Source organism: Acanthochromis polyacanthus, chromosome 1, assembly GCF_021347895.1.
Source record: "Acanthochromis polyacanthus isolate Apoly-LR-REF ecotype Palm Island chromosome 1, KAUST_Apoly_ChrSc, whole genome shotgun sequence".
In the NCBI taxonomy this organism is placed as follows: Eukaryota; Metazoa; Chordata; class Actinopteri; family Pomacentridae; genus Acanthochromis; species Acanthochromis polyacanthus.
Window position 1 is genome coordinate 59,152,440 of NC_067113.1, and position 27,929 is coordinate 59,180,368.

General features: G+C 36.2%; 1 protein-coding gene across 1 annotated transcript in view; it reads right to left on the minus strand.

The window, feature by feature from the left end:
- Positions 1–2,079: 2,079 nt before the first annotated feature.
- LOC110962562 (CD9 antigen-like) overlaps positions 2,080–27,929 on the minus strand; it is a 36,529-nt gene continuing 10,679 nt past the window's right edge. The window contains exons 2-8 of the mRNA XM_022210563.2: positions 14,171–14,273; positions 7,919–8,016; positions 4,861–4,935; positions 4,682–4,783; positions 4,502–4,591; positions 3,647–3,730; positions 2,080–2,790 (exon numbers count right to left, since the gene is read on the minus strand). Of these exons, the coding sequence (XP_022066255.1) occupies positions 2,725–2,790; positions 3,647–3,730; positions 4,502–4,591; positions 4,682–4,783; positions 4,861–4,935; positions 7,919–8,016; positions 14,171–14,273 (618 nt within the window). The 3' untranslated portion in view covers positions 2,080–2,724. The remainder of the gene's footprint in view (positions 2,791–3,646; positions 3,731–4,501; positions 4,592–4,681; positions 4,784–4,860; positions 4,936–7,918; positions 8,017–14,170; positions 14,274–27,929) is intronic.

The window sequence follows — 27,929 nt, forward strand, 5'->3', positions numbered from 1 at the left end:
TCCTTTGGAAAATTGGATTTGTAAAGTAAAAACATTCAAGAATCATATATCAACATGAAAACAAATGGCAGAAAAATATAGAACTAGTTAAGAATTTGATGTGAACTAGTAATTTTTGAAAATTGTGCCATTAACAGGTTAAAATAAGAATATTTCATATAATGTTAGATATTATGCGGGAAACGTCTGTGAAATCAGATGTCACAATATTATACATTGTATGCTTTTTAAATTTGTCCCATGAAACTCAAAACTACCACAGAAAGACTAAAGGGTAAGAAAGCAGATGAAATGTATGCAAAACATTTGTAAATCCAGGTTTAGGTTACAAAAACGACCATAAGAAATAAACTGACCATCTAATATGTTCACAAATCTACAAATGTTAAAATTTAAAATAAAAACAGTGCATAAAAAGTGGTTGACTTTACATGGTTGTGACAAGACATCAAATATAGATTTAAAGGAATATTAACGTTAGCGTTTTAGAAATGTCAATAAAAGGGGTTAACTTATGGAACAATATTTAGAATAAACTCCAATTTAGATAATAAAGTGAAGTTGTAAATCAGTCAACACTCCATAATAATCTGTATTCACAATAATTAAGAACCTATGCTATTATATTGTTGATATAAGTTCATGTATGCAATGTTTGTGAGTTTGTATTTTTGCCTGTAGCTGCACAAGTTGGGGAAAAAGGAAACATTTTAAATGTTACAAAGATGATAAGCATTTGTGTAAACCTTTAGGTGTATTTTATATCTTCAGTTTCACATGTGCATCTCAATAGGATGTACACTATATTGCCAAAAGTATTCACTCACCTGCCTTGACTCGCATATGAACGTAAGTGACATCCCATTCCTAATCCATAGGGTTCAATATGACGTCAGTCCACCCTTTGCAGCTATAACAGCTTCAGCTCTTCTGGGAAGGCTGTCCACAAGGTTTAAGAGTGTGTTTATGGGAATTTTTGACCGTTCTTCCAGAAGCGCATTTGTGAGGTCACACACTGATGTTGAACCAGAAGGCCTGGCTCTCAGTCTCCGCTCTAATTCATCTCAAAGGTGTTCTATCGGGTTGAGGTCAGAACTCTGTGCAGGCCAGTCAAGTTCATTCACACCAGACTGTCATCCATGTCTTCATGGACCTTGCTTTGTGCACTGTCATGTTGGAAGAGGAAGGGGCCAGCTCCAAACTGTTTCCACAAAGTTGGGAGCATGGAATTGTCCAAAATGTCTTGGTATGCTGAAGCATTCAGAGTTCCTTTCACTGGAACTAAGGGGCCAGGCCCAGCTCCTGAAAAACAAGCCCACACCATAATCCCACCTCCACCAAACTTTACACTTGGCACAATTCAGTCCAACAAGTATGGTTCTCCTGGCAACCGGCAAACCCAGACTGGTCCATCAGATTGCCAGATGGAGAAGTGATCGGTCACTCCAGAGAAGGTGTCTCCACTGCTCTAGAGTCCAGTGGCTCCGTGCTTTACACCACTGTATCCCACGCTTTCCATTGAACTTGGTGATGTATGGCTTGGATGCAGCTGCTCGGCCATGGAAACCTATTCCATGAAGCTCTCTGCTGAAGCACTGTTCTTGAGCTAATCTGAAGGCCACATGAAGTTTGAAGGTCTGTCGTGATTGACTCTGCAGAAAGTTGACCACCTCTTGGCACCATGCGCCTCAGCATCCGCTGACCCCGCTCCGTCAGTTTACGTGGCCTACCATTTCATGGCCGAGTTGCTGTCGTTCCCACACACTTCCACTTTCTTATAATACAGCTGACAGTTGACTGTGGAATATTTAGGAGCGAGGAAATGGCACGACTGGATTTGTTGCACAGGTGGCATCCCGTCACAGTTCCACACTGGAATTCACTGAGCTCCTGAGAGCGACCCATTCTTTCCCTGTTTGTAAAAGCAGTCTGCATGCCCAGGTGCTTGATTTTATACACCTGTGGCCATGGAGTGATTGGAACACCTGATTCTGATTATTTGGATGTGTGAGTGAATACTTTTGGCAATATAGTGTATGTGAACACAAAATGTGAATTAATTCACTTTTTGGACAAATGTTTCATTTAACACAAATCACTGTTTATTAATTCATTTATTTGGCATCTCAAAGACAAACCGGAACTGCATTCATCAAAATATTTGCATAAAACTCTACAGTTCTGCTTTTATATATATATTTATAAAAAAAAAAGTAAAGGAAAACAAAATGCATCCAAGCTTCTAACATGCAGCCTCAAAATAAAACAAGGAGTCACAGTAACATCCAGTTAGCTGCAAAAAGCCTGTTAGGCAACAAACTCTTAGCACAGTTTATATGAACAGAACTGAAGGGGATTTTATTATTTTCATCACTGGAAGGATAAAAACAGGAGCGTCCACCAGAGGGCAGCAGAGTCATTGAAGTCTCTTTTGTTCTGTGAATCATCAACCTGTTCTCTGATTTTAGTTTATGATAATGGACTATAAATGCCTTTTTGTTCAGTTTACTGTAGGTACAAATATAATTTCCCTGCAGACTTCAGAGTGGAAAAACTACCGCCCAGGTTTCCATACGCTCACAGGTCGATGAGGCCATCCTGCATGGATCCATGTGCTGAGGGGTTATTATTCTGATTAATCTGGTCTAAAGTCTAAAGCAGCTGGTTGTAAAACACGCGAGTTAAAGATGGAGGGCGTTTTTTATATTTTGTTTGTGTGTTGGTTTACACAAAGTCTCTGGACCTCTTGATGGCGCAGCAGAGCATCATGCTGAAGATCATCCCGAAGATCTGCAGAGATTGAAGAGATAAAAACGTGGACTCAAAAGAAGAAAATCAAAGCTACTGGATGAATAAAATAAATGCATCATGCATCAGAAACAGTGAACCGAGGAGGAAGTTGTTGGAGATACATTCAGCATGGAGAAACATCTTTCTACTGATCATGAGCAAAGTAGAGAGAAGAACAAAAACATTTACAAAATACAAAAAAAAAAAATTAGAAAGACAAAAAAATTAAATATCTATAATATGTAAAGTCACCATTTGTCAAGTATTAGTAAATTGATTCCCAATGTCTGTAGGAAAGCTAATCAGAGAAATTTTACTTTTGTTGTCTTTCCTTTTAATTTATAGTATTATAGCTGTTATACTGCACAAGAAAACATTCCAAGTTCTCTTTACTTCTATTCATGGTTATTCTGTTTCTATACAGGTGCAAGATTTTATTTTGCAGTTAAAAAAAAATAAAAAAAAATGTTTCAAACGTGAGTAAAAATTTGACAGGAATAAAAAATAAAAAAAAACACATCCAGAAACTGCTTGGCGTATACCAAATTTATGATATTTACCCAAAACTAGCCTGTGAAGAGTCTTATCAACAAGTTTAGGAAGCACTGGCAGATTCATTTCGTACTTTACACAGAGCCAGGCTAGCAGTTTCCATTCACTGTGCTAAGCTAAGCTAACTGGCTGTAGCTTCACATTTATGGCACAGACAACAACAGAGGGTATAAAATCAGCAAGGAAATAAAAACAGATGTGAAATTTTTCACATTTCTCAAAATGTTAAACTATTCCTTTTCAAACCTACAAGTGTGACTTTTTTTCAATTTTATTTTTCTTTTTTTTCTGGTTGCAGACTCACCATGATGACTCCGATGCCGATTCCGACTCCTCCGATGATGTGCAGCCGGTTGTTGAACATCTCATCAATGGCAGTCGGACAACTCTGACAGAACAAACATGAAATTTAATCAACACAAATAAAAGTATGTTAATATAATGAAATATTGCACTTGAAAGTTAAATATAATACAAACAGTAAAAAAAATATTTTTAAAATAAACTACAAACCTAAAAAAGACAGCAAATGTTCAAGCTGAGTAGTTATGAAAAAGCTGCAAAAAAATAAAAAATTCCAATCGGAGACATTTTCAGAGACCCAACAAACAAATAAAAACATTGGTTGTAGCACTTAGTAATTCTTACAGCTTAAAAATACAAAAATCATTGCAAAAATTATTCTGGCATAAGAAAAAAATTTTGCACAATTACTTGTTGAAAGAGAAAACTTGTTCAATATGGTCTGAAGGTTTGAAGAACTCTGGTAAATTTTTGGATAAAATACGGATAAATTAAGGAAAAACAGTCATACTGGAAAAATCTGAGGTGAAATTAAAGAGTTGAGAACAAGTTGTTTAAAAAAAAAAAAGGATGAGAATTATTCACATTTTGACATTTTTCAGACCCAAGAATTGATCAATATTGGTTTTAGCTCTTTTCAGGGATTCTCACAGCTCAGCAGTACAAATTTCTGGTTATTTGTATACTTTCTAAAAAAAAAAAAAAACCCAGATGATAAAAATCTACATTGTGTGACTGGAATTCATACTTTTTGAATTCAGCATTCAGTGGTGGGTTTCTGCTTTTGAAAACAACCAGAACTTGTGTTAAATTATGCTCATTAATTTAGTGTCATGGTGCTTTTAGATTGCGTTACCGTGGTGATGAGGACCTCCAGTCCCTCCTTCTTGGGGCAAACATCTTTGGCGGCATCGATCACGGTTCCTGTCGGACCGCAGCAGTTCAGCTGTGAAGAGAAAACAACAAAAAAAAGATCAGAACTGAGTTGATTTACGTGTAAATAAATCAGATTAATGTTTCAAACAGTCGTTCTTACTCCAAAGTGAATCAGGCGGAGCGTCTCCTTCAGCGCTTCCTGTCTGGTGTCCTTGTAGTTGGCGTAGGTTTGCTTGTAAAACTCGGTTACATCTTCAACCACCTGCAGATGGAAATAAAGTACTTAATGAACCAGTCCTGAGTGATTACACTGATAACCAATAGTGAAGTTTGTCATACCCGGTCCTTGTTGGAGAAACCCCAGATCCCAGCAGCCACTTCAACAGCGAAGATGAGGAGCAAGAAGATGAAGAACTAAAGCAAGAAAAAAAAAAAAAAAAACGTCAGTTTTTTCCTGCATGTTTTTGTAAATACAACTGAAGTACAGGAATAATCAGATTTATGATGCATAAATGCATATACTCTTACAAAACAAATAAAATAAATAAATAAATAAATAAAATCACCAAAAGTAGATTTTTACCTTCCCGTTTCACTTAGTAGTTTTATAAATGTAATAGAAATATGTGTGAACATAATCTAAACGGTCTGAGCATTTTATTTATACATAACTAGCATTTTGGCTAGTTAGCATAGCAACATTTTACAATATTTGAACCTAAAACAGCTCAATGGAAACATACTTAAACCAGATTTTTAGAAAATAAGTGGCTGAAATGTTGAATTTTAGCTCATAGCAGTTAATTCCCATTCATTAATTTAGATATTCGGTCGTATTTGTGTCGACATGAGAAAAAAAAATCCAACATTTACTCTATTTCAGCTCCATTTTTGGTCTTCACCACCTTTACAGAAGAAAACATGTCTTGTATAAAAATATGTTGTGGAAAAATGGTTAATAATACATCCAACGTATAACATTGACAGAAAGTATCAGGAAAAAAACTTTTTAAAAAAAGAAATCACAATTAAAAAAAAAAAAAAAATCACCTTTTAAGTATTTTAGCTCAAAGTAGTTCATTTCCATTCATTTAGATATTTCATTATGTTGTGTCCACCTGATGAGTAACCCAATATTTACTTGATTTTGGCTCCACTTTTGGTCTCCACCACCGCTTCAGAGGAAAACGTATTTTGTTGCATAAAAACACGTTACGGAAAAATGGCTAATACATTTTTTCAAGTATCTGATAATTAAACTTAATTGGTGGTGGCATTACAATTTGCCATAAATTGGATGAAAGAAGTGAAAACAAATAACTAGCAGCCACTAACTAGATCTGGACAGTCATGTCAGAAATATTTTCTTCAAGTTTTCTTAAATTAATCACAAAAATCTGCTTACTTGATCCAGCATTAATAAACCACAGATGTTGATAAATGCACTGTCAGAACTGAAACCCCAACTTTTCAATGGAATTTTGATATTTGCATATAACACGTGAACAGCAACACACTTAAATCTGATTTTGGGAAATAAATCATCACGACTGAAGCATCCTTTAAGCTGAAATGTTGATTTTTGGCCCGCAGTAATTAACTTCCATTCATTCATTTAGATATGTGTCCACTTGATGAGTAAAAACCCAATATTTATTCTCTTTTAGCTTCATTTTTGGTCTCCAACACCTTCTCAGACGAAAAGATGTCTTGTTACATAAAAAAAGGTAATGATAAAATGGCTAATAATACATGTATCGCATGATGTCGGCAGTAAGTATCTGAAAACCCCTTTATAATAGAAATTTCAATATTTGCTCATAACATGAATGGAAACGCACTTAACTGATTTAGGGGAACTAAATTATCATAAGCATTTTTTAAGCCGAGATGTTGAATTTCAGCTCATTTCTGTGTATTAATTTAGATACTTGGTCATGTTTGTGTCCACCTGATAAGTGAAGTTCAATATTCTTTTTTTTAAGCTCCATTTTTGGTCTCCACCACCTTCTGAGAAAATCTGTCCTCTCACACTCAAGAAATTACAGAATTTTCTTGGAAATTAAATGTAAAATAATTCAGTACCAGCAGCTATCTGGCTAAAACTCCAACATAGCAGGTGGCAGTGTTGCACCTTAATGCTTGTCGTTGCCATGTAACAGCCCGATCTCACGAGGATTCGTGAAACTGTCACGTAAATTTTTGTTTCGGCTTCGTGCGCACCAACACGATTTCGTCATGTTTTTCGTGCCGCTCACCACGAAATGCGCACCAATGTATTTTAAACGGCGGACTTTTCGTGCCACTCAGAACGTATTTCAAAAGAATGTGTATATTATATTTTTAATGTAAAACCGTGGCGAATCCAACGCTATATTTTGCATGACATCGTTCCTAAACATAACCCTAACCATAACCCTAACCATAAGCCGGTGGTACACTTACCAATTTGCATAGGAATTTCAAGAATGTCCGGCGGCCGCAAACGCGATCACACAAGCAGTACACGCCGATGGACAGCTTAGATCGTCATGAATCCGCCGGTATAAACCACTTTCAGATGTGATTACCACAGCGAAAAACATTTCGTGGTGAGCGGCACGAAAAACATGACGAAATCGTGTTGGTGCGCACGAAACCGAAACTAAAACTTACGTGACAGTTTCACGAATCCCCGTGAGACCGGGTTGCATTTAATGAGAGAATTTTCTACATTTAGTTCAATACTATTGTTATCAAGATTGTCTTTGTGATAATCTCATATTGCAACTTTCCAAGTGTCAAATGTCAGTTTGATCCATATTTTAAGAGTCCAGATCTCACTAAAACCAAGAATTTGTAGCTGAACTTGACACAAACGGATCATTCATGATTCATGTTCAATCCAACAGAAGTGAAGTTTTTTTTCTTTAATCGAAATTAAGAATCTTCTGTGTTCAAAATTGAATGTCTTTGCTAGATTTCACTTTGTAGTAAGCAAATTGTGATTCTGTGTAGTATCTAGTGTACAAAAATAATAAACTGGCGGCCGCTGATGTTAAGGTAGATTCAGAGCTAAAAACCCCATTTTTCAAGGTATTTTGAATATATTTTCCCCAAGAACAATCATTTTTAATTCCTTGAAATTTTAAAGCGTCATAACTAAAGATGGATTTGAAGTAGAGCTTTGGGATTGTCCAATGATCCACTAATTTAGTAGACATTTTCATATGATTTTTCTTCATAAAAATCAACGACATGAACGGGGAGGTTGTGAGAATTAGAATGGAAGGACTTCTTAACATGCTTTGGACAGTTTTAAAAATATGAACAATGTGGACAATTTTCTCAAGTACATCAACACAGGGAAACTTCTGTTGTTCTAAGTCTACTGGGAAAAACACCAAAAAGGACTCACCAATCCCAGCATGCACGGCGACTCTTTGATGGCACCACAGCATCCCAGGAAGCCGACAACCATCATCAGGGCACCGGCTGCGATCAGGATGTAGACACCTACAACACAAGCCTTAGTGAGTGGACCACGAGGATTTAAAAAAAAAAAAAAAAAAAAGTGAGGTAACAATGTCCAACTTTGTTTCATTTCTAGAAGACTCTTTGTAAAGGACTTAACAGCATATTTGCTATTTGAAAATTTGAAACCTATATGATATTAAACAGTATATTTTGGCAGTTTTGTACAATTGTTGACAACTTTGAGCTCCAGGATGCATTAGTCACAGTATTTGAGGTTTACAAATCAATGTATTAAACTGAAAAAGAAAGCAAATGAATAAAATCCACTCTAGCTGCAATCGTCAGCCATTTATGTATTAAAGTATTACACAACAAACACTTAATAGAACACCTGCTTTTTCATGCAATTATCCAACCAACCAATCAGCAGTGTCCCCCTGATGAATAAAAGTCCATATTTACATAGTTTTAGCTCCATTTTTGGTCTCCACCATCAATCTTTCTTTTTAGCTACGAGATGCTGTTTTATGTTCCCCGGCTGGATCTGAAATTTCCATTATTCTCATTTTGTCTTAAAGTAAGCAGCTGTGGAATGTACTCTTGTAGCACTTCATTGAGTTTAATTGTTACCTCCTATAAATAAAGTTGAGGTTTAGGCTACTTTATATAAATCAGGGTCATACAGTACAATTTCCTGCCCATCAAGTAACCACTGTCAATCCAAAATCAAGACAGATCCAGTAGCTTCAAGGTTTCTTTTCATGCATAAAATATTTTCAGAGACATATTACAGTTACCCCTTTCTGCAATAGAAGAAAGTTTCCAGACAGGCTACTAGGTTGTTAGCTACCAGAAAAATCTACCATTTCAGGAAGACCTGCAGGTATGCCATCAAGAAACACGTAATGTTCATTTAATGAATGAAAGTTCAATAATAAGTCTGTTTTAACTCCATTTTTGGTCTCCTCCACCAATTTCTGAAAGAAAAATCAGCTTCTTTAGCTGCCAAATGCTGCAGCTGGTCTCCAATGTTCACAGGTTCTGTCATTTCCATACCATTCATTTAGTATCCATCCAAGCAATGCAACAATTCTGATAGCACCGGTTGTGTTTTGAGACATGGAACACATTGAATTTGCATTAACTTGAGGTATAGACTTAATAATGCAAGTCTATGATATCAAACCACCACTCAACACCTCTGAAGACTCAATAAAATGGTTAAAAAAAAAAAAAAAAAAATCAGTATAAAGTTACTTTTCCTCTCTCATTCAAGTCAAATGTTTGAAGCCGTGTCAAATATGATTTGACTACATGTTTTTATGCGTTCACTAAATCTGTGCATTTTGTTTGAAACATGAACTCGTCCATGTTCAGGTGGCTGGAAACGCACTAAAACAACATTTTGGGGAAGAACATGGTCAACAACATGAGAATATCATCACTTTTTAATATGTTGAATTTGTTAGCAAATTGTAACCCTTTTTAAACTGTTCATTTGGAGTTCTGTTTGAAAGTCAAAACGCCAACGTTTGCTGTCTTTTGGCTCCATTTTTGGTCTCCTCCACCACCTCCTGAGAGGAAATTCAGTTTCTTTAGATTCTTCTTTATGGTCACCAGCTGGTCTCCAATTTCCACAGGATCTGTCATTTGCATGCTTTTTATGTAGTATCTATGTAAGTAGACGTTCAATGCAGCGTTTCTGGTGGCGCCAGTTGGGTTTCAACAGAGGAAGCACCACATTGTTTGCTTTGAATAAAGTGGAGGTACCGACTTTGTTATGCAAGTTTGGGGCTTTCACCTCAAAGCCACCTGAGGTGAAAGCCCCAAACTTGCATAACAAAGACTCTGAACTCCTCAAAGGATAAACTTTACATTCACTTTAGTCCAAAGTTTTAAATAGTTTAATTCAATGTAGTTACTATTCTAAGTAGAGTTCAGCACAAACCATCTGAAAGGGGCTCAGACTACATTTTCGGTAAATTAGTGGTCAACAACAAATAAAGGGCGTACTATCCTCTTTTAGGCCAATAAGTTCAACTTAGTTAGCAAACTGTAGCTCATTCATCTGTAGTCATGTTTGAGTCCAAACAATTAATCAAAGTCTAACATTTATTCTCTTTTGGCTCCATTTTTGGTCTCCACCACCTGAGAGGAAAAAAAAAGTTTAAGCTGCTGAGTTCTTATTTATGTTAACCAAATGGTCTCTAAAATCCTCAGGATCTGCATTTCCCACATATCTAGTCATTTTTATTGGGTTTCGACAGAAAAGGCATGTTCGCTGTTATACATTTGATTTTTAATTCATTTTCCTCGAAGTGGAACAATTATTTACGAAATGATCATGCTGTATTGAAGGAGACCTGAAAGTAGCAACTGAGACCATCAACTCATTTGGAAAATATTCACTGGGATAACAAAGGGAAAAATTGTCTCATTTCCTCATGGACTTCTGTACAAATCTTTTTGCAACCAGTTGCTCCCTGGTGGCTGTTAGAGAGAATGCTATTTTAATTAAATTCAATCTATAAAAACTGGATCACTGCTGAGAGGTTGGTTTTCTCAAGAACTGAGGCTGTCTGAAAGCAAAGGAAGATGCCACCCAGAATAAATGAGGATGAACAAGGAAAAATGACTCCTAATTTGCCTGTCGGGTGCCTCGTCTGCTTCTCACAATGGAAATTCACATCAGTTATTTGCATGTTGTCATAATTGATTTAACAGCAGCTCAGAGCAGCACAGCAAAGACTGAACTTATTCTGGTGACGAAGGTAAAATATAAAGCAGATGATGCACAAGAATCCAGCACATCTGGTTTTCAACAATCAGCAAAACATCTTAAATCATGTTGTGAAAAAGCTGCGATGCGAACTTCCAACCAAGAGAAGTGATGGAGAGCCGTCAGTGATCATTTGACAGCTGTATTGTCTCTTGATGTGGCTTTGATGAGGATCAATCATAATAAAGAACCACAGCAGCACTGGAGTCACGAGCACATCAACCACACACACAAATATTCCTCCTCCGACAGCCATTATTAACATGTTTGTCATTTCCAGCCTCGTCCCCGTCGCCCACTTTCAGTTTGTCGGAGGCGAAAACACAAAGACAGAAGGGAGGCGGCGACTGTCTTTCTGTGACAGTTCCTCCGAGAACAGAAAAGCCTGAGGACAAAGACGTGGCTGTCCGGCTGCGATGAATGAAAGCTGTGTTCAGAGGATCCGCCTCGCTGTGGACCGGTGGTGGCCTCGGCTGCCCTCCGGACGCCCGTCCATCCACCATCCATCAGGTCACCATTGGCGACATTCAACAAGTCCCAACAAATCACAACGACAAACCCACCCTCTGGTCAATAGGTTTGGTGCATCGCTTCTTAAACAACAAAACTGCCCATTTTCACCCAGTGAGGTTCATAAATTAGTCATGGTTTCTCAGCTGTGTTAAGTTTTTTTTTTTATATAAAATCCAGTGCAAACTGTTTTGTGGAAGTTTTAAAATGAGTCCTGCACCATGATGGAAACAACCATGACTACAACAGTTACGACACAAGCCCTAAAAAAAATAAATAAATACTTGAATAAAAAGTTGAACTTTTGATTATTATTTTACCAAAAGAATGAAACAGCTGGAAAAAAAAAACAAAAAAAAACAAAACACCTACAGCGTCAGTAAAATGTGACTCTACATTCCATCAACTGTTTACATTTTTAACTAGTTTACATAGTCATCCCTGTCTGCTCCAAACACTGCCTGCAGTTCAACCAACAAGTTTCAGAATTTGTGTTGCATGAGTTTTGTCAGTCACAGCTTCTCACCTGCATTTTTAGTTTTTTTTTTTTTTTTTTTAAGAATCTGGTGCAAACAGTTTGTTTTGGAGGAGTTTTTGAATGAGACAGTAAATTTACATAGAATAAATCGATATTGGTCAAATAAAAGTCCTGCACTTCTATGGAAACAGAAGAAATGTCATTTGTGCATTTTCTGTTATAATGCCATGAATCATTAAACAAAAATTGAATTTTAGAATATTTGTTTTATATTTAGAACATTTTCCAAGTTCTGATGTGTCATTTCCTGTCTAGGAGTCTCATAACTTGAATGGTACTCTATTCCCCAAGAAACGGAACTCTAGAGTTTTGACATTATTTACAAGAATGGAGAGTTTACTTCATCTTAGACCAAAAACAACAACCAAAAATATTTGAACTTAATCTAAAGTAACAAACCAAAGCAGAAAATTTTTAGTTTTTTTGCAGTATCTGGTTGCTGCAAATTACTTCACACATTTTTTAAATGAAATATCACAATTTTAGTTTCGGATAAATAGTTTTGCAAACTCAACTGCATGTCACAATTTGTCTAGGACCAGTCTGAAACTTGACAATCAAATCATGCTTTCCTTTTTTCTAGTTTCTAGCTGGTAAATGGTGTCATTTTGGGGATTTTTTCAAGACGCCTTAAACCTTTTGTTTTGGGGGTTTAAAAGATTTTGACTTACCCACAACTTCAACAACCTGTCAAAGCTTCTCTCACCGAAAACCAAACAGTTCGCTGTCAGTTAGCCTGTGTGCCCGCCAGCTAGCAGTGTTAATCAATATAATAGAGAACAGGACCAAGCTACATGCTAAATTAGCAAAAATAAAGAAAGCATGGCTGATTTCTTCCCACATCTCAAACATATTACAGAATCTGAAGATCCCACATCAAGTATAATACTAACCTGTCAATCAGAATGTATACTGACAGTCAATAGAAACTTTGAGGTAGAAATGTACGCAGAATTCTACTTGTAGGGGGGTTGTAATTATTCATTGTGGATTTACTGATGATCTAGTGCCCTGGTAGTTGAGATAATGATGAGTTGTCATTTTGTCATGATTCATTGCACATGGGTTGGTCACTTTGCAAAAGTGAACCAAATACACATCAAGCAATACTCAGTGAGTATCTGCACAATTTGAGAATGGGTTTTGAAGGCCTATATAAAGGCCCAAAAAAGGCCACCATTGTTAGTCCAGTGAACAGCATCATGCCGCGTCTATCACATGAACAACGTATCCGGGCACTGGGTATGGTGGAGGCCGGTTTGAGCTACAGTGATGTAGCCAGGCGTATGGGCTGTTCCCAACCCACAATCAGAAGCCTGGTCCAAAGCATGCGCCGACGGATTGCTGCCTGCATCGAAGCAAATGGAGGCCATACTCGGTATTGACTGTTGTGACTTTGTGTTTGGCAGGTGCCATTTTCTTTTGTGAAATTCTTTATTTAGAAATCATTCTTGAAACTTTAGATTTTTGTTTCTGTATGCCAATATGCTAAACAAATGATTCATATGAAGAAAATCCAGTTTCGGGCTTCAAAATAAAAATTATGTTGAAAAATATGGTCTCAAAGTTTTTAATGACTGTCAGTCTAGAAACGTCCTAAAATGAACATGCTTTATCAACCACTTTCCTCCAAATGGGACCAAAACTTTCCAAAAAGAACACTAATTTGTGTTGAAGGAGACTTAAAACATGATATTAAGACCATAAACCCACTAAGAAAGCATTTACTCAGGTAACAAATCCAGTGAGAAGAAGAAAAAGTGCCATTTTCTCCGAGACTTCCATTTTTGAAGCCAGAGGAGACGCCCCCTGCTGGCTGTTGGACAGAATGCAGGTTTAAGCGACTTCAGCAGCTATTAGGACTATTGAGTGGTGGATTAATCAAGATAAATGGCATTGCGTGTTCAGAATAAATAACTTTATACAACAATGCAGCTTATAGCAGAGAAAATAAGACGAACATACAATCAGCGTTAGTCGACTGTCCTCCTAATAAATCCACACAACCATCACTGTCACGAGCTCTTAGCACTAAACGTTGCTCAGAACCCTAAAAATACATGAAACTTTAATGATCCCAGAAGAGCAGATCCACTTCCGGACCATTATGTGACTTTTAAAACGTCCAGCTTCCCCTTTTTGTTTGGCTGAATTTCTCCCTCGACACCAAAGAGGAACCACCGTCTACAACTGGTTTTCTAAGGAAGCTTTTTGTTGTTGCTGTCACCGATATCCTCTAACATACAGTAATGTTGTGTTGCATTTACAGTTAATTGAATAAAACGCAAGAGCATCGTCAGCACTAAAGGCCCATTGGATTAGTTTGTGGTGCTTTTGTTTTCTGGGCGCGATGGTAAAATTCTCACCAGTGAAGAAGACTGAAGGCGAATCTTCTCCTTCAAACAGTCCTGCCGTCCTCGAGTCGAATCGCAGCCACAATCCGACAGCCAACACTCCGGTTCCTGCAAGCTACAAGAAGAAAAACATCTTTATTGTAACAGCAGGAAGTTCAGGTTAACACAGTGGCTCACTTTGACATTCCCAGTTTAAGCTGTTGACATATACTCGATATTCACTGTAGGGTTGTGGTTCCGTCATGGGCTCAGATGTGGTTTAAGACTGAGGACAGGTTTAAGTTTCATGTGGTTTTATTTTGACTAATCACACTTGAAGCACTTACTACAGGTTTTTCCTTATGTCTGAATTCTTGCTTGTGTTGTATGTCGCTTTGGACAAAAGCGTCTGCTAAATGAAATTGTAGAATTTTGAAACACAGAAATCCCCTAACGCCTACAAAGGCCTCGGTTTCTGAGGTTTAACTTCAACCAGTTTCAGTCCGACTCAATTTTTTTAAGACAAGTTTTTAAATTCCAAATGCGAAAGCCACAGAAACAACAAAAAAGTGTATACAGATTACAGACTCCTGTGCATTTATACATAAATGTCAAATGATTCAAAAGTACATGATTCTGAAGAGTATTTTCTCTTATTTACCATCAAAAATTAAAACTCTAGTAGGACTACATTGAAAATTCAATCCCCAGAGTACAACTTTAATACAGAAAAAGTAATTTCATAGTACCACTAATCATCCTCCTAAAACTACTACTACTTTCACAATCTAGCAGTGAAAAACAAACAGCTGCTTCAGACTTAGTTCCGGAGTTATCAATGGAAATGAGAGTTTTGATGAAGGTCAGACACTTTAGAACATCAACCTCTATGGAGGACAAGAACAAAAACATGGCTCCTTTTTAGGACAAAACTTCCAGATGAAACTTTGCTAAAAGAAGCCTGATGAATGTTGGAGAACATTCTTTGGTCAGATGAGACCAGAAATAAAGTTGTTCGACTGATCAGGTCAAGTCCAGCATGTTTGAACCTGAAGGACTACCACAGTGCATATATAGTCCTGACAGTGAACAGAGGTGGGAGTGTGATGATATGGAGGTAAATGAGTGCAAAAGGTGTTGGGGAGAGGATATTTATAGATCCACTGCAATTTTCTGAAGATCATCTAATCATTGTTAGACAGTATCAGCAGTAATCAGAAAAATCCATAATACCACTAATCATGGCTGCAGTGGTCATCCTCCTAAAATGACTCCACGGAAAGTGAACTATTTTCACAATCTAGCTGTGAAAAACAAAGTTATTATTAGTAGTTATCAATGGAAGTCAGAGTTGGTGTGAAGCTCAGACACTTCAGAACATCAACCTCTATGGATGGAGGACGACAAAAACAACAACCTTGCTAGCTGTCGGGTATAAAGCGGTGCTAAAGAACATGAAAAGAAGCCTGATGGATGTTGGAGAACATTCTCTGGTGAGATGAAGATAAATGAGTTGGCCTCAGATGGAGTCCAGCATGTTTGAACCTGAAGGACTACCACAGAGGATGTATAGTCCTGACAGTGAAGAACAGAGGTGGGAGTCTGGTGATATGGATGTAAATGAGTACAAAAGGTGTTGTGGAGATGATATTTATAGATGCAGCAATGCTGTGATGACTGGCTGATGAGATTATTACATACTGAGTAAAGTTTAATCCTGCAAATTTAGCCACAAACAGTTATTCTAAACGGTTCAATCAGCATTTAGAAAAACATCCACTGTATTTAATTCAACAACTGTTGATCTGTTAAGGAAATAACTAGTTTTTGAAAGGCAAGTTTTATGAATGTTAAGCTGCCTGTGTGGCTACAAACTGGAAAGAAAAACAAATGTTTGCAGTGAAGCTGAACAAAGAGTCGAGGAATGAAGCTGAACTTGCTGCATGACAAACATTCTCCTGAAAACCAAACGACCAGAAGAACCTGATCAACAAGCAGCTCAGCTAAAAGCGCTTCAATATTTCTGCAGGCTGCCGAGACATAAAAACTTCCCGTTGCATTTCTACAACTTTAGGTATCTTTCAGCAGGATGTAGAAGCTTCAACAGTGACGTTGTTTCTCCACAATAATAATAATTACTATGCAGTGACTCAGGATCTCCTCAGCAACCACAAAACACAGTTTACGTCAGTGCTTTGTTGCCACCATAACAGGATCCTGACGTCTGCTGTTGTGCAACAGAAAGTCTGAATGATTCACGTCAAACTAAACGACAGATTTGCCTCAACTAGTCCTCAGCGGCTTCAGTCTGCTGACAGTGAATCACAATGTGCTGGAAGTCAGGAGGTCAAGCGACAACTAGCAGCTTTGGTTTACTGCAGTGGAAAATAGACACTAAATCCTATCAGAAAGCTTGATTAAATAACACAGGAAATAAACATGATGCCGTAGAAAGAAAAAAAAAACCCAAAACATTTTAGATCCACAGAGAAGCTTTTAGAAAAAGTTTCTTCAGAAAGAAACCAGAAACTGCCTTGAAAATATGTTGGACATTTAAAAACAATTCAATAAAAAAAATAGTAAAATGTGCAAAAATTATATTAAAAAAATCCGACAAAAAAAGACAAGTTTTAATTAAAGACGAATAAAAAGATTTTTTTAAAACATCAGTATCTCTAAATTTTGAAAAAAATGTCCACAAAATATTAATAAAATGCTCCAAGAAATGTCAAACTGTCCCAGAAAAATTAAAATTTTCTAAATAGCAATACAATGTCAAACGAAATGAGAAAATAAATCTCAAGAAGTTTTTTTTATATAAACCGTAAGGGTGAAAAAATAAAAATCTCAAAAAAGGAGTGAAAAAAATGACAATGTTCCAAAATACTTACTAAAAAATATACATGTAAAAAAGTCCCAAAAGTTTTAAATAAAATCAATCAACACCTCTCCAACTTACTAAATCAACTGAAAAATACACATAAATATTCTCAAAATACTAAAATGCTCTAAAAATATTCACAAAACAGACAAAGTTTTTAAAAATCAAATAGAACGTAAAAATAATTAGAAACCTGAATCAAGAACCTTTGAAGTACATGAGGGAGTGTTCCCTAAATAAATAATATTACTCTGTGATTCCTGTTCAGACATTTAATGGAAACCTACTGATGTGAAAAGTTGTGATAAAAATCATTTCAAGTGTGGAGATTTAATGTTAAGCCACCGATTTCAGACGATTGCTCTCATAATCTTTGTTGTTTTTTTTTCCCTGCATAGAGGAGTTTGACACCACTGAAAAAGGTTTTAGACACCTAAAAATGAGAAGAACTGCTGCTGACTTTAGGTTTTTTCAAGACTTTTCCTCTGAACAAAAAAAGGGACCTTGAGCCCAGTGAAGAAAAGGAGGAAGAGAAAAAGGAGGAAGAGAAAAAGCAGAATATGAGTTTTTAAAACCGTTTCTGATCATTAACCAAAGGAAGCTCTAAAGCTGAAGATCCACCGGTGGGTTTAAAAGGTCGAATTTCTCAACAAAAATATAAAAATTCACCATTTATCAGTGACAGAATTTTCCTGCAGCACTTGAATGTGCCACATTCAGGTTTATTACGGCAAAATCATTTTATTCTATGCGTCTTGTTTAAGCGTTCACCTAAAATAAACTGCAAATTCTGTAAAACAAACAAAAAAACGGAATATTCCGCATTCCAAGCCACAGCCATGAAGCCACGACTGACTCAGTTAAGACGAATAGTCATCTCACAACAATTCAGAGAATTTTGGGGTTTAACTGCAGGAAGTGTTTCCACAGAGACGGAGGAAAATTAAAGCTACTGGAAGAACAAAACGAAGTCAGCATGGCTCTCAGAAACAGTGAACAGAGCAGCAGGTTGTTGATGATACATTCAGCATGGTGAAACATCTCTCAGAGTGACACTATCTTGTCCCAAATTACAGGGGAAAAAAAAAAAAAATCCAAAATGTCGTAAAATTTGTCCCAAAATGGTTGAAAAGACCATTAATTTAATTGGTCCAAAACGATAAAACTAATTCAAAGACACTTCAAAACCTGCTTACAATTACATAAACTCACAGGAAAATCCTGATTATTATTTATTTTAATGTAAAAAGACACATGACTAAAAGCATTTGAGCCACTAAGTGATTGTGTAGACAACCACTGAACTATTTATCATATTTAAATGTTTATTTACAGTTTGTAGTTGGATCTAATCAGCAGCAAATAACTGAAGACTTAAACCAATGGCTGAGTGAAGTTTGAGGTTTTAACTGATGAACTTTCCTCTGAGGGACTGTTGGATGTGAAGGAGGAGACAGACTTAATGGAAGATCTTAGCTAATCTACTTTCCCATGACTCACAGCGAGAGTACAGTCACGACTTCAACTCATTTTTCTTCGCAACATAGAATCCATAAAATGTCACCCGTTAGAAAAACAGTTAAAAATCACAATATATATATATATATATTAAAAAAAGGTCAAAATGAAAGTTTAATCTCTTTGATAATTCAAAGAATAAACATAATCTGGAATCAACAAGTCTAATGTTTCTCTCAGTGGTAGCAGCTGTTACCAACACTAGAATTAAATACATGGAGGCTCCACATGACGACTATATTTAACAAGTTACACGTTTAATTCTACAACACTGAAAACATGCCTGCAGTTCAGCTGAAAAAGTCCCTGAATATTAATCACAAGATCGTTGGTCGCAGATCAGTCAGTCATGGCTTCACAGTTGCACTCAAAAATGCAGAATGTTTAATTTTTTACAGAACTTAATGTAAACAATGATTTTTTTTGGCTGTTTAAATTAACCATACAAAACACATTTATAATTGTTAAAATTCAAGCAATTTTTCAGTTTTTACAGAATTTAAATATTGTAAACAATGCATTTTTTGGTATTTTTTAAATTTATTTACATGAGACATGCAAAATAAAATACATTTAATGAAATATGATGCATTTATTAGGGTTTTGGATTTGTTCCATTTTTCCATTTGCGCTGCAAATCACAGATGAATAGTGAAGAATTCAAGCTTTTTTTTCCCAGTTTCTTGCTGTGATAAAGTGTAATTTTGGTGATTTTTTATTAAAAGATAAAATGCAGTAAAAATCCGCTGGCAGGTTTTAGAACTTTAAACGGCACAAATTCTCATTCAGAAATGAATGCCACTTAAACCAACATTGATGTTCCTTTTCTCGGGAAGCAGCAGATCAGCAGGAAGCTAAGTTAATGTTCAGTAAAGAGACTCTGGAGATTAAAAGCATGAAGCGAAAAAGACAAACAGCAGCTTCCCAGGAGATCAGAAACAAACCTCAGAGCCTCAGCAGCTCAAAAACATGATGCTCGGTCGGTTTTTATGGGACAAACATTCTGCAGCTTTTCCAAAACAGCCAACCCACCTTAAAAATCCCATGGAAGATCATCAGAATCTAAATCAAGCTCCTAAAAATCACATTAAAAAGCGTGTGATCAGTTCTATTATTGAGTGAAAGAGAAAAGTCTAAATATTCTGTTAACGAGACCAAAAAAAAAAAAAAACACAAAAAACAACACAGTACTGTGATAAAAAAAAACAAAACTAAATACTGTCATTTGTCAGCACAAACAAACATTTAAACCTTAAAAGAAATGAAGAAAAAGCTGAAATTACAGCCTGTAAAGCTTCTTATGATCACTAAATTAAAGCTGCTAAAAACTATTTTGTCACCACAGTTCTATATTTGTCATTTATGCCTTAATTTGGGATTTCACCATTAAATAGAGTAAAAACTCTAATAAATTTCTCTTTTTCTGCTCATTTCAGGGATTAACATCTTCAAACAAAAACTGTTAAATCAGGCGTGAACTCTTAAAATGCTAGAAGAGACAAACTGCCATGTTAGCTAAAGAAATTTGTTCAGTTTTATATAAAATGCCAGCAAAAAGTTTTCCTCAACAAAAATGTAACAGAAGGACTAAAAATACATTTTAAAAAGCTCAGATTTCAGCCTGTGAGGCTTCTTGTAATCAATAAACCGTCAGAAATTCAAGTAAAATCTCTAAAAACTACTTTATCTAATGCTAGGCTATGCTAGGCTACGATGCTAATATCAAGTCAAGTCACAACCTTCAAATCACTTTAGATCCTTCTTGAGTAATTTCTAGGCAAAGAAATTATGTGTTGGACGGTTTAAAGTTAAATTTCTGAAATTTTGGAAAAAAAAAAAAAATCATAGTCTCCATAAAATTCAAGTTTTGAGTAATTTTAGACAAATTTTGAGTCATATTAGGAACGTTTTGGTCACTATTTTTCAAGTCATTCTGCAACACTAGGTTGTAAAAACATGTAGGTCCGGGCTTAGCTAGCTACCTGTGGCTAATGCTAAGCGGGGGTTTCAGATGCTAATATTAAGAAAAATCAGTCTTCAAAACATTTGGGATCATTCACACTAATTGGTGACAAATGTTGGCTCATTTTGGTTGGTTTGAAGTCAAACGTCTGAAATTTTGCACTAATATTTAATCTTTTTGCTCATTTGTGGAAACATCAAGTTTTTTGGGACAAATATTGAGTCACTTTAGACAATCTTTGAGACATTTTGGATGAATTTCAAGTTATTCTGCAACATTAAGTTGTGAAAATGCGTCCATCTGGTACAGCTAGCTACCTGGGGCTAATGCTAAGCTAGGTGTTTCAGATGCTAACAGAGCTGAATATCAGAGCAGGTCACTCCAAACTAGCAAAAAAAAAAAACCCAAAAAAAACAACTAAAAATATTCAATTATAGAAAAAAAACATTTAAAACATTGCTGACAAACTAATTAAGACATCTACAAAAAACAAGGCAAAACTACATTTACCAACAAATATAATACATTTTAGACAAGTTTTAATAAGATTTTTACCAACTACAATGTACATATTTTATGTACAAACCAACTAAAACGCCCTATATATCCAGATATAAAGAAGATAAATAGATATTCAACAAAAAGCAGCATTTAGCAACAACTATGAGGTTTTTCAGTTAGTTTTTGACGAGACTATAACTTTGCAAACTATAAAAAACACATTTTCCCCCATTTATAAAAAGGCTACACAGACTTTTTATCCACTTTATCAATAAATTTTTTGATTTTAACTGGCAACATACCAAAAATTCAGTCATTCGTTCTTAAACCAAACAAAAACTGAATAAAATGATGCGATTATACAAAGTAAGAACAGTTTTTGACCAACTGTTTGTGAAGAACATTACAAAAACAAGATAAAGCTACAGTTACCAACACATATGATGCTTCTTAGCTGATTTTCAACTGCATAAACGAACTGAAATACCAAATATATCCAGTTATAGAAAGGATAAGCAGACTTTTTATTCAAGTATCAATCACATTTTTGACTTCAACTGGCAACAAACCAAGAATTGAGTCATTAATCTTCAAAGAACAACCAAATAAAAAGTTAAAAAATCTCCAGTTCTATGAAATGAAAGCTCAGTGAAGGTGAGGCTGATTGAGTCCAGCAGGTTCACTTGACTGATTTTCTATTAAAAACACTGAAATTAAGCCGTTTTAGAGACATTTTACTGAAAGCAGCTTTGAGTTGTTGGATTTTCATTTGTATTGGTTGATTTTTTCCAACAGAAAACAACTAAAAACACCAACCTGAAGCTTGTTTTCAACTCAGAAAACAAACCAGAAAACAAATCAGAAAACAAACCAGAAAACAAACCGGAGAATAAACTAGGTCAAACCTCGACGCACCCAGAAGAGAAAGTTGAAGGCGAACATCAGGTATTTGATGCACTGGAGGCCTCCCATGATTGTGTTTCTTTAGAAAGCGTCCTGTGGAGCTGCAGCAGTAAAAGTGTGGAGGAAAACCAAAGCAGGATCTTTAAAAGCAACCACACCCAGCAGGGAATCACCTGGAGGGGAGGAGCTGCAGGAAGCTACGAGCAGCTGGACATCATTTACTGCTGCTGGCTCTTAATCACAGCAAAACGTGGGAATTATTGAGCTGCAGCCGTAAAAACGCAAATATTCTGATCAATAGTTCATCGGTGTGAGTGGTTTTGATATAAAAAAAAGTGCAAATTCTCTGATTTTAGCATCTTAACTGTGAATATTTTCTGGTTTCTTTCCATTTATTCATCATTTTTCTGACCAAATATCTCTTCAGTGAATCCATTTGAGTCATTTAATTGAAAAGAATGTAAATGGATATTTTCAGATTTTTGTCCTCCTCTATGACAGTAAACTGAATATCTCTGGACAAAACAAGACGTTTAAAGAAACACTGATCACCAATTTTCACCATTTTTTCACCATTTCCTGACATTTTCTTGATGCTGACCTATTTTCACTAAGTCATAAAGTGATAAACGGATGAATGGATTCATCGATTTGAGTATTGTTAATATAAAAGGTGTAATTTCTGTGATTGTGGTGATCTAAATGTGAATAATTTCTGGTTTCATTCTTCCTTTATGGCATAAAAACAGAAAATGTTTATGCTGTGGATGAAACAAGACATTCATGGAAACTGATCAACTTTTCCCCCATTTTTAAACTAATTTTCACCATTTTTCTGTCATTAAGTGATAAAGTGATTCATATTTGGTGATATTCTGATATCAGTTCATCATTTTGAGTATTTTTAGTTTAAAAAGTGCAAATTCTGTGATTTTAGTTTCTTAAATGTGAATATCTTCTGATTTCTTCCTGGTTTTTCATGATTTTCTGATAATCTCTTGAATTAATTCATTTGAGTCATTTAGAAGTGACTGTAAATTCTCTGATTTTAGCTTCTTAAATGTGACTATTTTCTAAATTTATTTCATCCTTTATGAAATAAAAACTGAATATATTTAGGTTGTGCACAAAACAAGACATTTTGAGGAAACTTTGATCAACATTTTTCATCATTTTTTCACCATTTCCTGACATTTTTTTTATGTTAAACTATTTTCCCTAAGTGATAAAAGTGATAAATAGATTAATAGATCAATCGGTTTGAGTATTTTTCATATAAAAGGTGCAATTTTTGTGATTTTGGCTTCTTAAATGTGAATAATGTCTGTTTTCTTTCTTGTTTTTCATTATTTTCTGACCCAATATCTCTTTGATTAATCCATTTGAGAAGAGGAAGGGAAATAAAAGGAAGAACAATGGAATAAGAAGGATAAATAAATGAAGCAAAACGACAGAATGAATGAAGCCTCTCAGGTGTTTCCGTCCACCTGGGAGCTGTTGTTTGCTGAAGCAACTGGAGCTGTTTGGGTTCCCAGAGGAACCACAGAAACCAACAACACCAGCTTAGTTTCAGGCCACTGAAGCCTCAACATGAAAGCCTCTGAATCTGACTCCCTTTTCTGTTTGTTTTGTCTTAAAAATAACCTGTTCTGACCCCTTAGTTAATCTATAATCAACAGATCTTCAACTCAATGTGGGGAAAAAACGATAAAAGGTTGAATTAATTTCATGCAATCCTGGAAACCCTTAAAACTGATGCTGCAAAAGTTCCACATTTTATAGATTTTCTCATTTTCAATGTGAAGTTTGTGGGTTTTCTACTCTGATGCAGGATTTTAACATGTAAATAAGTGTATTTGAATTGTCTTGCACTAATTATAGCCAGCTTTTTCTGCTTTTATCTAACAATTTCAACAGTTAGTCCACACTTTTAGTTAGCTATTGTACTTTTTGCTCACAATGTCAACTCTGTCTTCCTATTTCTGGGAAATTGTTTCAGTTTTTCTTCAATTATGTATAAGTAACAAACCGAACAAAATTTTATTTTCAGCTAACAATGAACCAATACTTTTAGTTAGCTATTGCACTTTTAGCTAACAATTTGAAGTCTATCTTCCTACTTTTGGCAAATTGTTTCAGTTTTTATAAAATTTTATTTTAAGCTAACAATTTCAACAGTTAATTCAAAATGCTAGCTAGCATTTTCAACTGCTGCTCTAAGACTAAGAATTTTCAAATGTTGATTCCAAACTTTAGCAGCCTATTTCAACTGTTTATTCATTATGTGTCGCTAAGCATTCTCTTTGTTTATTTACACTTGTAGCTAATAATTTCCAATTCTTTATCAATATTTTTAGAAAACTGATGGAAGTGTAAATCTACGCTAATAGCTAACAACTACATTCATGCCTTTATCAATAATATTCATTTATTCACCATTGTTGACATGATTTAATCACTTAGACTAGCCTCAACCCTGACTTTTAGTTAACTGTTAGCTTTTTCCTTGCCAGTTTTGTTTCCAAACACCTTTTGAACATTTAGCTTAGAACTAATTGTTTGAAATTTAAAGTGAACTCATGGGTGTGTAGGATCCACCACCCATTATCAACAGTGGAACAGGACAAGAACAGATTTAACACCTTCACAGCCACAGTGGAGACGAGGCTTGCTTTGATCAGTGGAGCTGAGACAACAGGACACTGCAATCAAAGACACTTTCCAGATCTGATACAAGGGTGCAAGGTATCAAATCAGCAGGAGAGCAGGAGAGCAGGCGTTACAGGACTTCTCCAAACAGACCTCCACTCCAGGATGAAAATAAAGCCGGTCTGAACCCCCACTCACTATCAGGACCAAATGGCCCCCAATATGCATTCTGATTGATTCCTGAGCCATTGAAGGGGGAGCTCAGAACCCACCTGACAACTTCAAAGACATTCCACTCACTGACAAGGAACTCTGAACTCCAATCAGAACCAACAAAGACAATCATCTCACAATTCTTAATTAAACTCATTCTAAATATACCCATTTCATAGAACAAATGAACTTTCCAATAACTTCATGGTCAATCTATATCTTGCCTTGTCTTTAATCCTGAGTTTTATTTGTATTAATATCAGTGCCATAATTTTAACATGTCTGTCGATCACATATGATCATGTTTGCAAATGAGTGCCAACATGTCATTACACTTTTTGAAGGTAGTCACCTTTAACAACTAACATTTTAAAAAGAACAAAACATACATAATACTACCATTGGAATGACTACTAATATACTTGTATCCCAATTTAAAGTACTGAAAAGCAAAAAACGATTTTGACATTATCCATGCCATTTTGAGTAAGAATATCTCAGTAACTACAAATATAACCCTGTTGCTTTTTTTGTACAGTGATAGAAGACAGATGGAACTGTCTTGTAGAAAAATTTGGGGTCTCTGGTACCTGTCCCACACTGAGATTTTTGCCACCAAAAATAGCCAATTAAAAATCTCGTCCAACTTTGGGAGTTCATATTTTCCAAACTGAAGTACCTAGAAAGCTCCAGTTTGCTAAGTTATCACACAAGTTTGTGTAGAATGGAACCCAGGGGTGTTAGAACACTTCTGTGCAGTAATTCTAGTACTTTTAAGGTCCCAAACCCCACTCATGAGTAGGTATCTCTTAACTTTTAGCATTTTTAGCAAGCCCCCATGGCCTGCAGAGTGTAGGGAAACACCTGGGGATGTTTGTAGGGCACTAGCTACATGCAGAGGCCTTGTTTACCAACTCACAGCTCTCTGGTATGTCTAGAGGCTGAGAAATAACCACTTAAAGATGCAAAAAACGCTGGCGAGGCTTTTCATAGCCCAAATTCTGAAAATTTCAGACCCCCACAACTCAGAAACTATTTGAGCTACAGGCCTACAATTTTGCGTAGAAAGTACTTTTGTGACTATCTAATGGCATACAAATTTAGGACTAATTTGAAAATGGTGCAGCAACACCCCCAAGGAATATCTGGTCATTTCCCCTGAAATGACCCAACTCTGTGAGGGAGATCTGGACATCAGCCCTCCCTGACGGAGGATGTACCAGACCCCTGCTGAGTTAATGATATGCAAAGGCCCACTTTAAAAGATCACATCTGAAAGCACCATTTTGAGTTCTCCTAAAATTTGAAGTCGACTTGCCATCCATCACTCTGAGGCTCCACTCTGTCCACCGTTGTTCCGACCCAAATCAACCAAGGCCGACCGGACCATCCACCGAGGCAGCATCATCATCATCATCACGGCACCCAAGTACCTTTCAGTCAGAAACTTGGTGCAACTTTCTCAAATTATCTTTTCAAAGATAATATTTCGTCTTAATGTGTGTTATTGTTGTTGTTATTGTTTAGCTTAGTTTAATAAATGTACATAAATATAAGTTCAGTGCCTCAATTGTCTTGTTGTTCACATTTTGGTCCCTAATTTGTATAGATTCCAGCTACCTCAGTTTTATACCTAACCTTTCAAGCTAAATAATTCCCCTTATGATTCCTGAAGCTCTTCTTGACAGTGCAACAGGAAGTGTTTCATAGGCTAATTATTATATTTGTCTAATCTAAATACTTCGTTGGTTGAATATTAGGTAGACTATATAATAATTCTGCATGAAACTCTTAACCCCATTTGAGCAAACATTATCCCTACATTAATATTGGTGGAGAAACATTATTATAATCTTACGGTTATAATTGGTGGAGAAAACATATATAAACATATATCAGAAATCCTACTGGTGCTTCTATATTTATGTATATTCACAACGTGGTGTATATTACTTACTTTACTTACTTCTGCCTATCAACCCCTTCCAGGGTATAGGCAGTCATGAAAGACCTCCAGTTTCTCCTATCTTGTGCCACTCTCTCAACTTAATTCCAGGTGGTGCCCATTCTTTTGATGTCTGCCTGGAGGTCTCGGCGCCAGCTGTTTCTTGGCCTGTCCCTCTTCCTGTGAAACCCTGTGGGTTCCACGTTAGTGCCTGTCTGGTGGTACTCGACAGTGGCTTCCTTAGAGTATGTCTTATCCATCCCCACTTTCTTCTACCCATTTCTGCTTCTATTGGAATTTGGGCAGTTCTTTCCCATAGATTGATATTACTTATCTTGTTTGGCCAAAATATTTTCAAAATTTTCCGTAAACAGTTGTTGATAAATGTCTGCAATTTCTGTATTGCAGCTTTGGTTGTTCTCCATGTCTCTGCTCCATATAACAAAATTGATTTTACATTGGAGTTGAATATCCTGATTTTAGTGTTTATAGATGTATCTCTCGCTTTCCAAATTGGTTTCAACTGTATGAAAGCTGCCCTTGCCTTTCCTATTCTAGCTTTGATGTCCTCATCCGTACCGCCCTGCAAGTTAATGATGCTGCCAAGGTAGGCGAAGGACTCCACCTCCTCTAGTGCAGTGTCATCTAGCAAGACAGGTTTGGTGCTAGATGCGTTCAACTTCATTACTTTGGTTTTTTGTTTGTGTATTTTTAATCCTACTTGGGCAGAAAAGTCTTTTAGCCTTGTTGTTTTATCTTGTATTTGGTGTTGGTTGTGGGAAAGCAGGGCTAGATCATCCGCAAAATCCAAGTCATCTAGTTGTGTCCAAGGTGTCCATTGTATATCATTCCTCTTTTGTTCTATTGTCATCTTCATCATCCAGTCAATAACTAGCAGAAAGAGGAATGGAGAGAGAAGACGGCCTTGCCTGACGCCAGTCTGTACCTGGAATTGCCTAGAAATCTGCCCCTCGTGAACTACTTTGCAGGACATACCCCTGTAGTTGTTCTTGATTAGGGAGACAATCTTAGTGGGTATTCCATAATGCCTTAGGAGTTTCTATAGTGTTGCCCTGTCCACACTGTCAAACGCTTTTTCATAGTCCACAAAATTGACGTATAGTGAGGAATTCCACTCTAGGGACTGTTCCACTATGATTCACAGAGTGGCTATTTGATCTGTACATGATCTATTTTTCCTGAAACCTGCTTGTTGGTC